The sequence below is a fragment of the Argiope bruennichi genome, chromosome 10 (genome assembly GCF_947563725.1).
Source record: "Argiope bruennichi chromosome 10, qqArgBrue1.1, whole genome shotgun sequence".
In the NCBI taxonomy this organism is placed as follows: Eukaryota; Metazoa; Arthropoda; class Arachnida; order Araneae; family Araneidae; genus Argiope; species Argiope bruennichi.
In genome coordinates this window covers 52,888,618-52,901,678 of record NC_079160.1, presented here as the reverse complement: position 1 = coordinate 52,901,678, position 13,061 = coordinate 52,888,618, and the positions used below count along the sequence as shown (strand labels likewise).

General features: G+C 28.8%; 1 protein-coding gene across 1 annotated transcript; it reads left to right on the top strand.

The window, feature by feature from the left end:
• The first annotated feature begins 6,859 nt into the window (after nucleotides 1–6,859).
• On the top strand, nucleotides 6,860–12,985 carry LOC129988312 (cytochrome b-c1 complex subunit Rieske, mitochondrial-like). The gene is made up of 3 exons (XM_056096512.1): nucleotides 6,860–7,153; nucleotides 10,787–10,930; nucleotides 12,406–12,985. The coding sequence occupies exons 1-3, from the start codon at nucleotides 6,943–6,945 to the stop codon at nucleotides 12,870–12,872; spliced, it is 822 nt and encodes a 273-aa protein (XP_055952487.1). The 5' UTR covers nucleotides 6,860–6,942; the 3' UTR covers nucleotides 12,873–12,985.
• The last annotated feature ends 76 nt before the right edge of the window (nucleotides 12,986–13,061 follow it).

Here is a 13,061-nt window from a genome sequence, read left to right as displayed (position 1 = left end):
AATTCTTGAATGAAAGTATTAAAAATAACAAATGGAATTTCGTCTGACACGTTCTTTTTTGACATCTAAAGATCTGGATAATCTGGATCTTGATGATCTGATAAACCTTTTGTAACATCTACATGATCTGGCAATATTATTAAGTGATAGGGACACTCTTTCGATGCAACCTTCAAATTAGCTTTGAGAAATGAAAATGGGATTGAAAGTAATGAATTAGAACTTGTGTGACATGATACCACTTTTCAACTTCTAAATGCTCTAACAATTTTATATCAGTAATTAAGGTAATAATATAATTTTCTCAAATCTTTTAGTAACTCCATGTGTTACATACTGACTTGATGGTAAGCAGTCAAGCAACCCCATGAATTATTTGATTGAATGTAAAAAATAAAATGTAATATTTTCGATTTTCTTTGATAAAACATTATATGATTTGATGTCTTAGGTCTTAGACTAATTGTGAGTAATGCTTGAAAATTGATGGGAAGTGGCTTGAAGATAAAGAATCTATTGAGAATAATCGAGAATGCTTTCCTTATTCTCATTATTTGAGGTGACGGATTTCAAGGTCGTACTTGAACATGTACCTTTTTTTCTGGCAAGATAATGAAATAATCATTTAGTTAAGGATTGTTTACTAAAATAAATAAATGCCGAAAATTTCTTGAAATTTCTCCATTATCCTTACCTATTAAAGAAAATGATGGAAAAAAAATTTTCGAAATGTTTTTCTAGAAAATTCCATTTCCTGATGCTTATGTTTTTTTAATCTGATGCCTGGAAATTGTGATTATGCAGATACAATTTTCCTTCTAGCTGACATTTTATTTAAGATCAAAGATTAATTAAATTAGATGAATCAGCCTCAAAATAAGTAAATATGTGTTAATTTATTTCCACAATAGAGCGCTCAGTCCTTTTTTTTTTTGATGATGTCTAGTTGCCAGAATAACAGGAAATTCATTAGGAGACGACAAGTAAGAAGAATTGGACCAAAGAGAAATTATCCATTGAAAACACGCAACTAGATATCTAGCTTAGAATTCCTTACAAATGTTCAAGTGTACCACGCGTAGATGAAAAGGATTATTTTTGTGAATTGCACTTCTTCACCTAACACATTTCTTCATCGTTTTAGAATCTTCATAGTCATCTTAATTAATAAAGAAATAAAATTTAAAATTATCAAAATGGGCTAATGGTTTATTCAAAGGTCATTCCACACACAATATTTGAATTTTTATTATTATTATATTCTTCAAAAATGGGGTGATAAATGGAATCGAATTAATAAATAGAAGAAGAAGTAGCCAATTGCTTAGGGACCCCGAGCACTTGATTTTTTTGTAACAATATTTTCAGGGAAATTCAATTAACAAGCATTGTGTTTGTGCATTCGAATGTGTTTAAATAAAATCAAGTATCGTTTAAATTTTGAAACAATTCATTATAGCATTACTAATTATCGTTTGAAAATTTTATATTGCTTTTTTTTAAACATTCTAATAACTCGTGCCGCTTTATAATTTAAAAACGTTTCGCTCATAAAATATTATTTAGCCTTCATTAAAATGTTTACTTATTCTTTTTACTATTTTATTTAAAATAACTTTTACATTTGAATTCTTTGATAGTTGAGGCTGTGAACCCAATTTTTATGAAAATAATAAGGATTAAAATATTTCATTTCAATTTGCAGGAATTTATACTTAAAATTGTTTATATTATGATTAAAATCAATAAAAAAACAGACTACTTTGAAAAGAGGGGTCCGATACAGGTCCGATTTTAACTCAAACATTCTAAATTTATCAGTTATAATACTTGGCCATAAACCAGGATCATTTATATTCTCTTGATCATATTTGCTGTTGTCACTTCCGTCATTATTTTTTGATTCGGTCATATTTATATAAACACGGTTTTTTAACAAATTTCACCGTTTCAACATTTTTATTGCAAGAATGTGTGTACTTTGCGCGAAACTTTTTTCTCCAGTTGAAGTTTGAATTGTATAGGGATGACGAATATTTTAGGAGCGGTTATTACGTAACCAATATCAAAAAGTCACAAATACCAGTGGTCGATACTTTTCAAAGAGGGGTGTGATTCAAATCCTTGATAGGATCTTACTAGTGATATTTCGATTACAGGTTTTGGATCACGATAGAAAGTAAAAATCGATACTGAAATCACTGAAATTTACCGGAGCGGTGATTCGCTGGAAAGTAACAATCGATACGATCTGTCCAATGGAAGCTCTCGAACATAACAAAAAAGGAGAAATCTGTGAACGGATTGAAAAGTGAACGGACCGGTTATTGGAATCATCGTATCACTGAAATTTATCGGAGTGGTGACTTCATTGGAAAGTGTGAAGTCGCCGCTCCACTTCATGAGAGTAACCGGTCTTACTGGTATTCATATGTGTTGATGCACTGTTCCATACAAATCGTCCTTAATTGCTTGTGATTTGACTTTGCATATATTCCATTTACTGCTGGTGCCATCTATTGGTAGAATATGGAACTAAAGTAAACAATTTAAAGAAATGACATTTATATTTAATTCAAATTTTTCAGAAAATGGTTTACTCCAATACAAAAATTAAATAAATTGTTTTGAAAAAAATCAAATTTAAGAAGTAAGCTGACATAGATAAATTAATTCAATCACACGTTACTTAAATTAGTAAATTAAGTATTAATTACAATTAATAAATTTTATATTTAATATTAAATAATAATTTTAAATTAATAATATGATTGAAATAACAGATATTTGGAACAAATATTTAAAAATAATAATAGCAAAATTATTTGTTATTCAAAAAATCGTGGATTATGCATCTCTAGAATTGTAACTTCTGCAATCGAAGCAATTCCATTGCCAAAATTACTTCGTAGCAAAGAAAACAGATCTACTTGTGACTTCTTGAAGTTTAGCTTTTCTACTCTTTTTTTTTTCTGATAATTTTCTTTTTTGACACCCAGACGGATATTTCCTTGGCATGGACATTGTTATATCTAACAGTATTAAGCGGTTTGTAGAAGGAATTATCCAATTACTATATGCTGTACAATACGCTATTACTAGTAGGTGAGGTAAGTGACTGTAAATCTACTTTCCTTGTATTAATAATATTGTTACGAAATTTCCGGGTTCGTTTGGATAATGGAAGTTATATGGTGTGGAGAACGCTCAATCAGCAGGCGGCAGTAGAAAAAAAAACAACGACGTTTATTTACACGAAGACACACAGGGCAGCACAAAGACGACAACTATATACAGCATAGAAAAGACAATTATCTTCAGCCGCGAGACGTGCACACAACAAAACTCTACTGCAGACAGTAGCGCACAGCTTAGTTCAGCACTAACTTGACTCCGTCGCTGCTCTGCTAATCTCTGGAAGACTCGTTCTTCACCGTCGATTCCGACTACTCTACTACTCAATTCACGAGGACTCCCCAGCAGCTGCAGACTGCCTCCTTTTATAGGTTTCAGGAGGCGGAGCTAAAAGCCTCTCAACCAATCAGGAACTTTCGAGGCGTATCTCGGTTCTTGCTGGACGGATCGGGGAAATTCTCGATATTTCGGGTATAATCTGTTTTGGCGCCAAAATCGCCAAATGGTCGCCAAGTTTGTCGCCAAGCTCTGGGACCTCTGACGCGACACCCGGACTCCGTCCAATACAGATGACTGTAAAACAGTCTTTATGATGATGGAACCAACTATGCTGGGAAGCAGCATCACAGATTCGTAACAATATTTTGCACACTTGCGCTAGACTATAATATATACTGTAGACTTCGTATATTTCCAAATCCCGTCCGCTGCTCCATTTAAACTTCATCCTTAATTCTTCTTATTCCAGTCGTGTCCGGTGAAGAAGTAATGCAGTGAGTGTGCATTGCTAGGAGTTAATCGTTTAATTTATCTTCTTTTTACTTTTTGTTTGAACACCTTAATATAAACAAATATACACAGATGCATGCATAAAACATATTACATTATATACAGAAAAAAGTAGATATCATGATTTACAAGTCCATTTGAAACCAGCCTCAGCCTCGAGTTCTAGGCACCAGGCACACCGCTCTACGTTAACATGTCTGAAGGGGATTTCTTTATTCATAAATGAACTGTTTCCTCCTTTTTATAAGTATATCACTGTGATCATTGCCTAATAACGGCGTCAGTCGACGCTCAGCCAGCTACCTCTAAACAAGCTTATGGACTTTTAGTAAGTGTAACATCATTATTGTTCAGAACTGTTTTTTCTTAATCATGGTGGGGTCCCCTCTTAGTCGTGAGGCCCCGGTACATAGCACCCGCCGCATCCCCCAGATGGCCGGCCCTGATACAGACGCTTAGTTTCGCTTTATTTTCTCTTTTACTTTACGAGGGAAGATAATTCTCTGGCCGCATGAATGCATGGGTCTCTGAGTAGAATATGAATTCAAGAAATAAATGATATTCAAAGGATATTCCGTTTAAAGATCTGAAATATGTAAGCCAAAATTTCAGATGAAATTTTTTTTTTTCAAAGCCTTATGGATGCCAATATAAAATGTATAAATTTTAACATACTAAACAATAAATCACTATTTTTACTTTTAAAATAGGGGGAAAATATGTATAGGTTTACATAAGAAGATGAAAACCACTAAAATAAAATAGATATCACTTGCATGTAGCACACTTCGATTTTTAAAAATACTTTATCAACGAAACAAATAACTAGTTTAGAGAGCAAAATTGTTATTTCACAAATTTCTTGTATATTTGCTTAATACAGCGCATTTTATATTAATAGCTTAGTATATAGTAATAACAAACGTGTATGCAATTTGGACATCTTCCTCTTGATAGATTAGGATCAAAATTTGATATAAATTGGTCAGTTGTCAAATATTGATTGTCAAAATTATATTCCGAATTACATCTATCTTTTTTTTTCTTCTGAGTAATTGGTTCGCATATAAATGATTAAATATGTATATGAATAGTTTTTTGCTGGATTTTGTACAATATTAGTTTAAGTTTGATATGAACTTCAAATAGAAAATTTTACCTACTCAGATTGGTCATTTCTACTTTTTCGTATGTGTAGTACACAAAGAGAAAGTACTGTAATCTTTGAAACGTTCCATCTCAAGATTTTGATTAAACTTCACTTTTTGGACCTTTCTTAATTTCGAAGAATACAATTTTTGAATTATGTGTATCTACAATCATGTTAGCTCAAAAACTCTTCGAGTTCGAAGAATAAAATTTGATACGTGATCATCAAACCTGATTTGTATATTTCTATCAAATTTTGAACAAAATTCATTCAGAGGAAGTTTATCTATCCATTTCTCAGAGTGTAAATGAGCATGATAACTTCAAAATGCAAAGAATGAAATGAATAAAATTCTAATAATCCCATAATACCATCTATCTGATTAATTCCACTTATGAGTTCTGATGTTCGCTTGTATGCGTAAGTAATGATAAACAAATTTTCTTCAAACAAATGTTGTCCGAAATTTGATAGAAGTCTCAAATTTACTGCAAAGATTTACGTAACAAATTTACGTCAATCTTGCTGCACTTTTGTTTTATCATCTTAACAGAAAGAAGAACCGACAAAAATTCTAAAAATGATTTTTTTAACTAAATGTCATCCGAACGATAAAATAGTTTAAAATGAAAAAATTGATCAAAATATGGAACGAAATTTTTTGATTATTATAATACTTTCTTCGTATGCAAGGAAGTGAAAAAGAAATTACATTTCCAAACTTCAGACGACTTTAATCGTCTGTTATCTTCGTTTTTTCCCTGAATTATTTAGCTTAATATATATTAAAAACTATTTTTGCCATTTCTACCACAAAATAAAAACTAAAAAAAATTTTCTTTCTTTCTTTTTTTGAAAAAAGGTTATTCCTTAAATGTTTTTAACGTTATCTTCCATACTTTTCTTATTTTACAGCATTTTCATTCGTATATTTAATTTTCTGAATATTTACTTTCAGTTGACAGATTTTTACAATATTCCATATAAGGTGCTTAACGCTTGTTAACCTTTTAAATTTTAAGCTTCTTTCAGAGAAACTACATTTCAATGAGGAGTTGTATCTCCAACTTTTTGATTGAGTTCTCATTTCTTAAAATCTGATACGACATCCGTATTTGAATGGATTTTGTCATGAAATCGGATATGCTATTAGTGGATTCATCTAGTTATCTAACTTTGATGTTAGAGTTTTCACCGATTCCTGAATTGTGTGATAAAAGTACATTATTCTATGGGTGTGCATTGGGAAGGAGTACTTATAAGGGTGCCCTATTAGCTTAAAAAGCCGAACAACATTGTTACTATATCTTCGCGACATTAGCTGGTATTCAGAATATCGAAAAACATCGTAGGAATATCGTAGAGTATCTTGTTCTAATAAGATGTTATTCACTTGATTGTCATTTTCGAATTACAGAATCATTACAACCTTTTGAAAATGTATATATATGTAAAAACTTGCAAAAGTCGTCAGTATTAAGTAACCTTAGTCCTTTGATTTCTATATTTATAGTTTCTAATGCTGCAATATCCTATAATCATCGAACATTACATTTTACTACTGGTCCCATTTGCTGACAGTGCATTTGATGAGGAAAGTATAATAAATGAAATCACAATTTTTTACTTTATTTTTTCCTTCAAAATACTAAAAAGTTTATTGAAATAATTGTTGTTTAGAGCAGGTATTTAAATTAAAAATTGCAAAAATATATGGTATATTAAAAATTTATACATTGTGCATTCATTTGATTTTTTCCATTTATCTCTTACTTAACTGTGACTTTCACTACGTTGTGTAATTGTTGACCTTCTTGCTTTTGGTATATAGTTTCTGTCTGTTTTCTGGTAACTTTTGACGCGTTACCATGTATAAATTAGTCAAAACCCCAAATTTAAATAATTATTTAAAAGCATCAAAACAAGTTTTTGGTGCTGTTAGTGGAGAAGTTATCGAACCATTTTCTGTACCAGAGAAAAAAGGCAAGGTACCAGATGCGCCGCTTAAATTGACCGAGTATAGTTTAGCCAATAATGCGCCGAAAGGACAATTATTGGCTCAAGCCGCTGGATTTAATGGTAAGAATTTTATATATTATAAGCACAAAATTCATATATCAAATGTGTGAATAATTTTCAGCACATTCCACATATTTCCTGCATGCCCCTGTATTGATCTTATAATGATCTTAGTAGATTCCTCTAAATATTTTTATTGAGCTTGATTTTTAAAAATGTTTTTTATCCTTTGATATTTTTATTATTTGAAATGAATTGAATAGTGCATTTTTTTGCATTGTTCTGAATCATTCCATTTTACCATTGCCATTGTTATATAACTACATTTTACATAATGCGTTCATTTATAAACTTGCTTATATTTTATATTTAATACTTTGATTTTACGTAATGTTTACTTTTTATTAATTTTAAATTACTTTCAATATTAAATATTTAGTATTTCTGGTTGCTATAATCTGAAGCCATTATTTAGTAAACATGATATGCTTTTACTAAAATTGGATTGGAATTATTGAATTATCAAATTTAGATAGTAATTCATAATTTCTATATATTTATTGAATTGTGATGATATTAACTGTATTGTGTCGTTCTTGAAACAATTTAATATGTTCCTATTTATTCAGGTTTGATTTTGAAATCTAATTTTTAATAAATTTATAATTATAAATTTATTAGATATTTATCATTTGTTTAATAAAGATAGTGGCAGTTTTATGTCTGAAATATAACTATGCAAGTTAATGTATTATCTTAGATAATAAAAAATGTTGGGTTATTTTTAATATGTAACTGCAATTAAACTTAAAGGCAATTAGCTTGGAGAATAATTAAGCTAATGTTATACTAATAGACATTTAATAAAAGCTCTCTATCATCTTAAATATTAAATTTTAAATGGAAAAAAGTCTTTATAATTATTTTCATTATAACTGGAGAACTGGTAGAAAATAATATTCAAAATTTTAATTAATATATTAGCTAGCACTGTAAACTAAATTATAGTTTTATTTTTTTAGTTTATCATTGGGGAAATTTCAAAATATTAAAATGTATGCTCTGGGAAATAAAATAGGGAATCGTTATATTAACTAGATTTGTTGTCCTTTTTAATGGATTATTGGGTTACCTATTCTTGACTTCTCAAATTAGTTATAAGCATACTAATCATGCATTAAAAATATAATAAGACAGGGTGAGAATTTAAATTGGCCAAAGAATTGACATATTAGTTAATCATGACGAAATCTGTACAGTCTGATAGAAGTACAATATATATACCAACTTAGGTTTAGAGAAGTTATCTGCACTATCAGTAGGAAAGTAATGAATGGCTTACTTAATCTTTTTCTTTTCTTTTTCTTCATTTTGAAATATGCAATTAACAATTCTTATTTTTCTTAATTATATTTCTAAAATAAAGATGATAGATATTTAAAATAAATAGAATAAACACCAAGCAACTTTTCTGTGCAACTGCCAAGTAATTTAATTATATTTCTAAAATAAAGATGATAGATATTTAAAATAAATAGAATGAATTGTTTAATAAAGAAAGTAATTTAATTCCCCTCCCCCTTCATAACTTTTCCTTTCTTCCCTTTTTTTTTCATTAAAAAACTCCAGTGATTTTTTTTTTTTTTTTTCTAAATCAAAGGTTTAATTATATATAGGTACTTAGTATAGATACAAGTAATTTTTAATATTTTCTCTAATGGCTTGTTTAGCTTTTGAAAGAAATCTCTATATTAGAGTAAATTAGTGATCTGTGACATATACAGCAATATCTTATGAAGAAAACAGTGTTACTAGTGAATGGATTCGTACTCAGAAGTTATATTTAGCCATTCTTTCACATCTTCATATTAGGATCTCTGCTTATCTTATTTTTATTTGTAAAAAAAAGGAATCATTACTTATTTTTGTATTAAACCTATTTATTAATTAGATGTCTTTGACAACTAGTTGATATGCCATGATTAGCGGTCTCTAAAATTATTTGTTAAATATTTTATGTAACTTGGCTACTTGAATAAAATGTTTTTAAGCTTCACATTTTGTTAGATAGATAGTGCATACTATTTTAGAAATATTTTCTGCAACTCACCTAAGATCAATAAAAAATGGATACACTTTAACAGTGTAATCAGATTTCTAATCTAAAACAATGTAAAATTTGGTATTTTTCTTTATGTTTATAATACTTAAAATATAAATTTAAATCTTTTATAGATTTTTTGCAGAATTAAGTAAATATATTGCTTGCTTTCCTGAAATTTGTTTTGCTCATAATGATTTGCTTTAAAAATAGGAGAGTGATTTGAATTATAAAATTAAAATGCAAAAATATCTGCCACTTTAATAGTGTCTTTTATTAATAACTTTGATATTCCTTCTGATGTTTTTGTGATATTGTTTTTGATATATTTAATATTCATTCAGAATTCATATGATTCATGTTGGAAAATATGCTTAGTTCTTTCACTACTAACCTGGCCCAATCAGCCATGCAAATTATGTACTAGTGGGCCAGTTTTTGTTTGAAATGAGGGGTGCAGGATGAAAACTCTGAAAATATTGCCATACTGAAAATACTGCCATTGCAGAATTATTTTCCATCTTTAATTTGATGTTCTGATAAATGTAAGCTCTATGCAGTGAACTTTAAAAAAAATTTCTGTATGAGTTATCTTCTTTGGAGAATAAGAAAAAGTCCGTTAAACTATTTTAAGGTTTATTTAAGGTATTATTAAGAGATAATAATAGGAATGAAGCAAATAAGAATTTGGATCCATTGAAATTTCTTTTTAGTTTTAAAGGTTGGTAGGTAGAAAATCATTCCTCATGTGACTAATAGATTATTTTCTTAGTTTTTGTTAATTTTTCTACATTAACTTTTCGTTAATTCTAAGAATTTTTTTTTTCATGTTAAATAAAATTCTATGGATACAACTTGTAATAATATGCTTGATATAAAAATATACATTTTAATTGAAAAAGTATCTTGATAATAATCATGGTGAATGTAGAGTATGTAATTTATGATTACATTTAAAAATGAATAATAACAAAGCAGTCACGGACTGTCTCTCCTTTGTAATTTATGGCTGCTTTAAAAGTATTTTTTCTTGTCCTTTACTTCAACTGACTAAGGATAGTAGATAGGCTAAGAAATAGTCTCTATTTTGTTTTTAATCTACTAACAGGAATACTGAAAAAAATTACATTGCACTTATAATGATATCTTTCTCTTAGTTAAATTTAAATGCATGACTGTTTTTGTTATTACATACTAAATAGAAAACTCTAAATTATAATAAAATAAACTATTTTTTTAATTTTGCCATCAATAGTTATTTTGTAAGATTTCAATTTTGAATTTCTATCACCTCGCCTTCTTACACTCCTATTTGCTTATATTATTTCATTGATCTTGCCTTTCTAATATCTATTTTCTTAAGCTTTTTTCTACTTTTTAAAATTTGAATTCAAAAATTAATGATTTTTAAAAAATAATAAGCTGTCTTATTGTCATTTTAAAATATTTGGAAATAAAATTAATTCTTAGAAACTTTGGTAGTAGACAAGACACAATAATATTTTTCTTATTGTATATCTTTAGTAATAAGATTTTAAGTTTCCTAAGTTTCTTTTTAATTTAATCTAATTCATATAATATTGTTCCCACAGGTGTTGCTCAAGTGCGTCTTGCTCATACTGATGTCCAATATCCAGATTTTGATTTTTATCGAAGGAAAGAACTTAAAGATCCTTCTGCCAATTCTCGATCCACTGAAGAATACCGAAAAGGTGTAAGCTATGCAATCATGGCTGGTGAGTATTCAGTGTTTGCTATCAAAAGATTCTCTACTTTTATAAAACTGATAGTAAAGTAATTTAATTTCTTTTATAAATTAAAAGTTTTTATTGCAATTTTTGATTCAAATATTTTTTGCTTAAATTCTCTTGTAAAATTCCATTCAAATTTATTTAGGAAACATGCTAAATCTGCAATAATGAATTTTAGCAGTTCTGAAGAATACATTTTTCAGATAATTTTGAAAATATGTATTTCATTGTATTGTTATTAAAGCTGCCTTATATCACAATTTTAATTTCATGATAAAAATAATGAATACAAGTCTAATTTTTACCAGAGGTATAAAAATTCATTTAGCAGCTGCATTTAAAAAGCCTGTGGATGTTGAAACATCTTGTTATTGATAATGTAAAAATTTATATACTTTCATCTGAGTAGTTAAAATTAGGTCTGTTCCTAATGATTCTCATGTAGTTAATATGGTGAAATGTATAACTATTTGCAAAAATTTAATCAGTCAATTGTTTAAAATTAACTATTGGTTGCTTCTATTTGAAATGACTTTCATTATAAATATTACCATAAGTTGATTCTGTATTTTAGAATTTCATTATTTAAAAAAAAATTATTTATTGAAAGGCATGAGCAAATTAAGTCAGTATATTTTATCTCAAGTAGTGACTTATTCTTTTGCATTTTGTAATGAATTCAAAATCTGAACATGGATAATAGTGGTGGGTTCAATTATTTTACTGCTATCATTTATCAATCAAAATTACATAAATCTGGAAAATTTTGTTACCATGCCTTTAGTAATGTTTATAATACTTAAAAAAAGTGAAATATTTTGTGCAAGACATCCTGTGTTATTAACATTCAAGTTGAATTCTTTATATATTACTGTATTTTGTAGTATTGTAATATATTTCTTTTTTTCATAATTATGAAGGAAAATGCATTCAAAGAATATTTATTTGGAACAGATTTGTTTTGCTAGATATCCTAATCAAATCTAAAATGGGAAAGCAGTTACTCATGAAACTGGAGAAATATTTAAATATGATTATTTGTTTGCTTCGAAGGGTATTTGGCTTACATGTATAAGAGCAATTTTATATAGACTCTCTCAAAATTAGCATTCATTCTTGAAGAATTGTGTAGTTTTGTTCATAGCCAGAACATGTTGTTATACTTCTAATTAAAAAAATGCAATTTAAAAACTAATACAAAAGTACATCATTATGGTATAATATTCCATATACATACATTATGAAAAATATAATTTTTCTCTTGTGGTCTTAGAAGAATGAAGCTTATAAATTATATGCAGTTTTTTTTTTTGTGTGTGTGTGTGTGTGTGTGTGAAACTTGAAATGACTTTTGATTTAGTTACTGTATCTCATTTATAAATATCTAAAAATACAATCACTAACTTACTAAATGATGATTTAAAATATCCTTTTTTCCCCCCATCTTTCATAAATTGTAGCTGGTGGTTTGGGTGCTGCTTATGCTGCGAAAAACTCTGTAACCAAGTTAATAGCCACAATGGGTGCTGCTGCTGATGTCTTGGCCTTAGCCAAGATTGAAGTGAATCTTTCTGAAATCCCAGAAGGCAGGAATATGACCTTTAAATGGAGAGGAAAGCCACTTTTCGTTCGTCACCGCAGCCAGGAAGAGATCCAAAAGGAACGAAATGTTGACATATCATCTCTAAGAGATCCACAACCTGATGAAGACAGGGCCACGAAACCAGAATGGCTTGTACTTATTGGTGTTTGCACTCATCTTGGATGTGTACCTATTCCTGGAGTTGGTGATTATGGTGGATATTTCTGTCCATGCCATGGTTCTCATTATGATGCATCAGGGCGTATTAGGAAAGGCCCTGCCCCTCTTAACTTGGAAGTCCCCCCATATGAATACACTTCTGATACCACATTAATTGTAGGTTAAATTAAATAAAGCATAAAAAAGGATGCAAATAATATTTATTGGCAAAATTATTTACATTAGCTAATGAAAGACTTCAAATAGTGTACAGTTAAACAATAAATTCTGATTTGGAAGATGCTGGTGTAATTATTTTATCCAATTAAATAAAATTGCTGTGAGGATTGATAATGTATAAAAAAAGTTTACAAG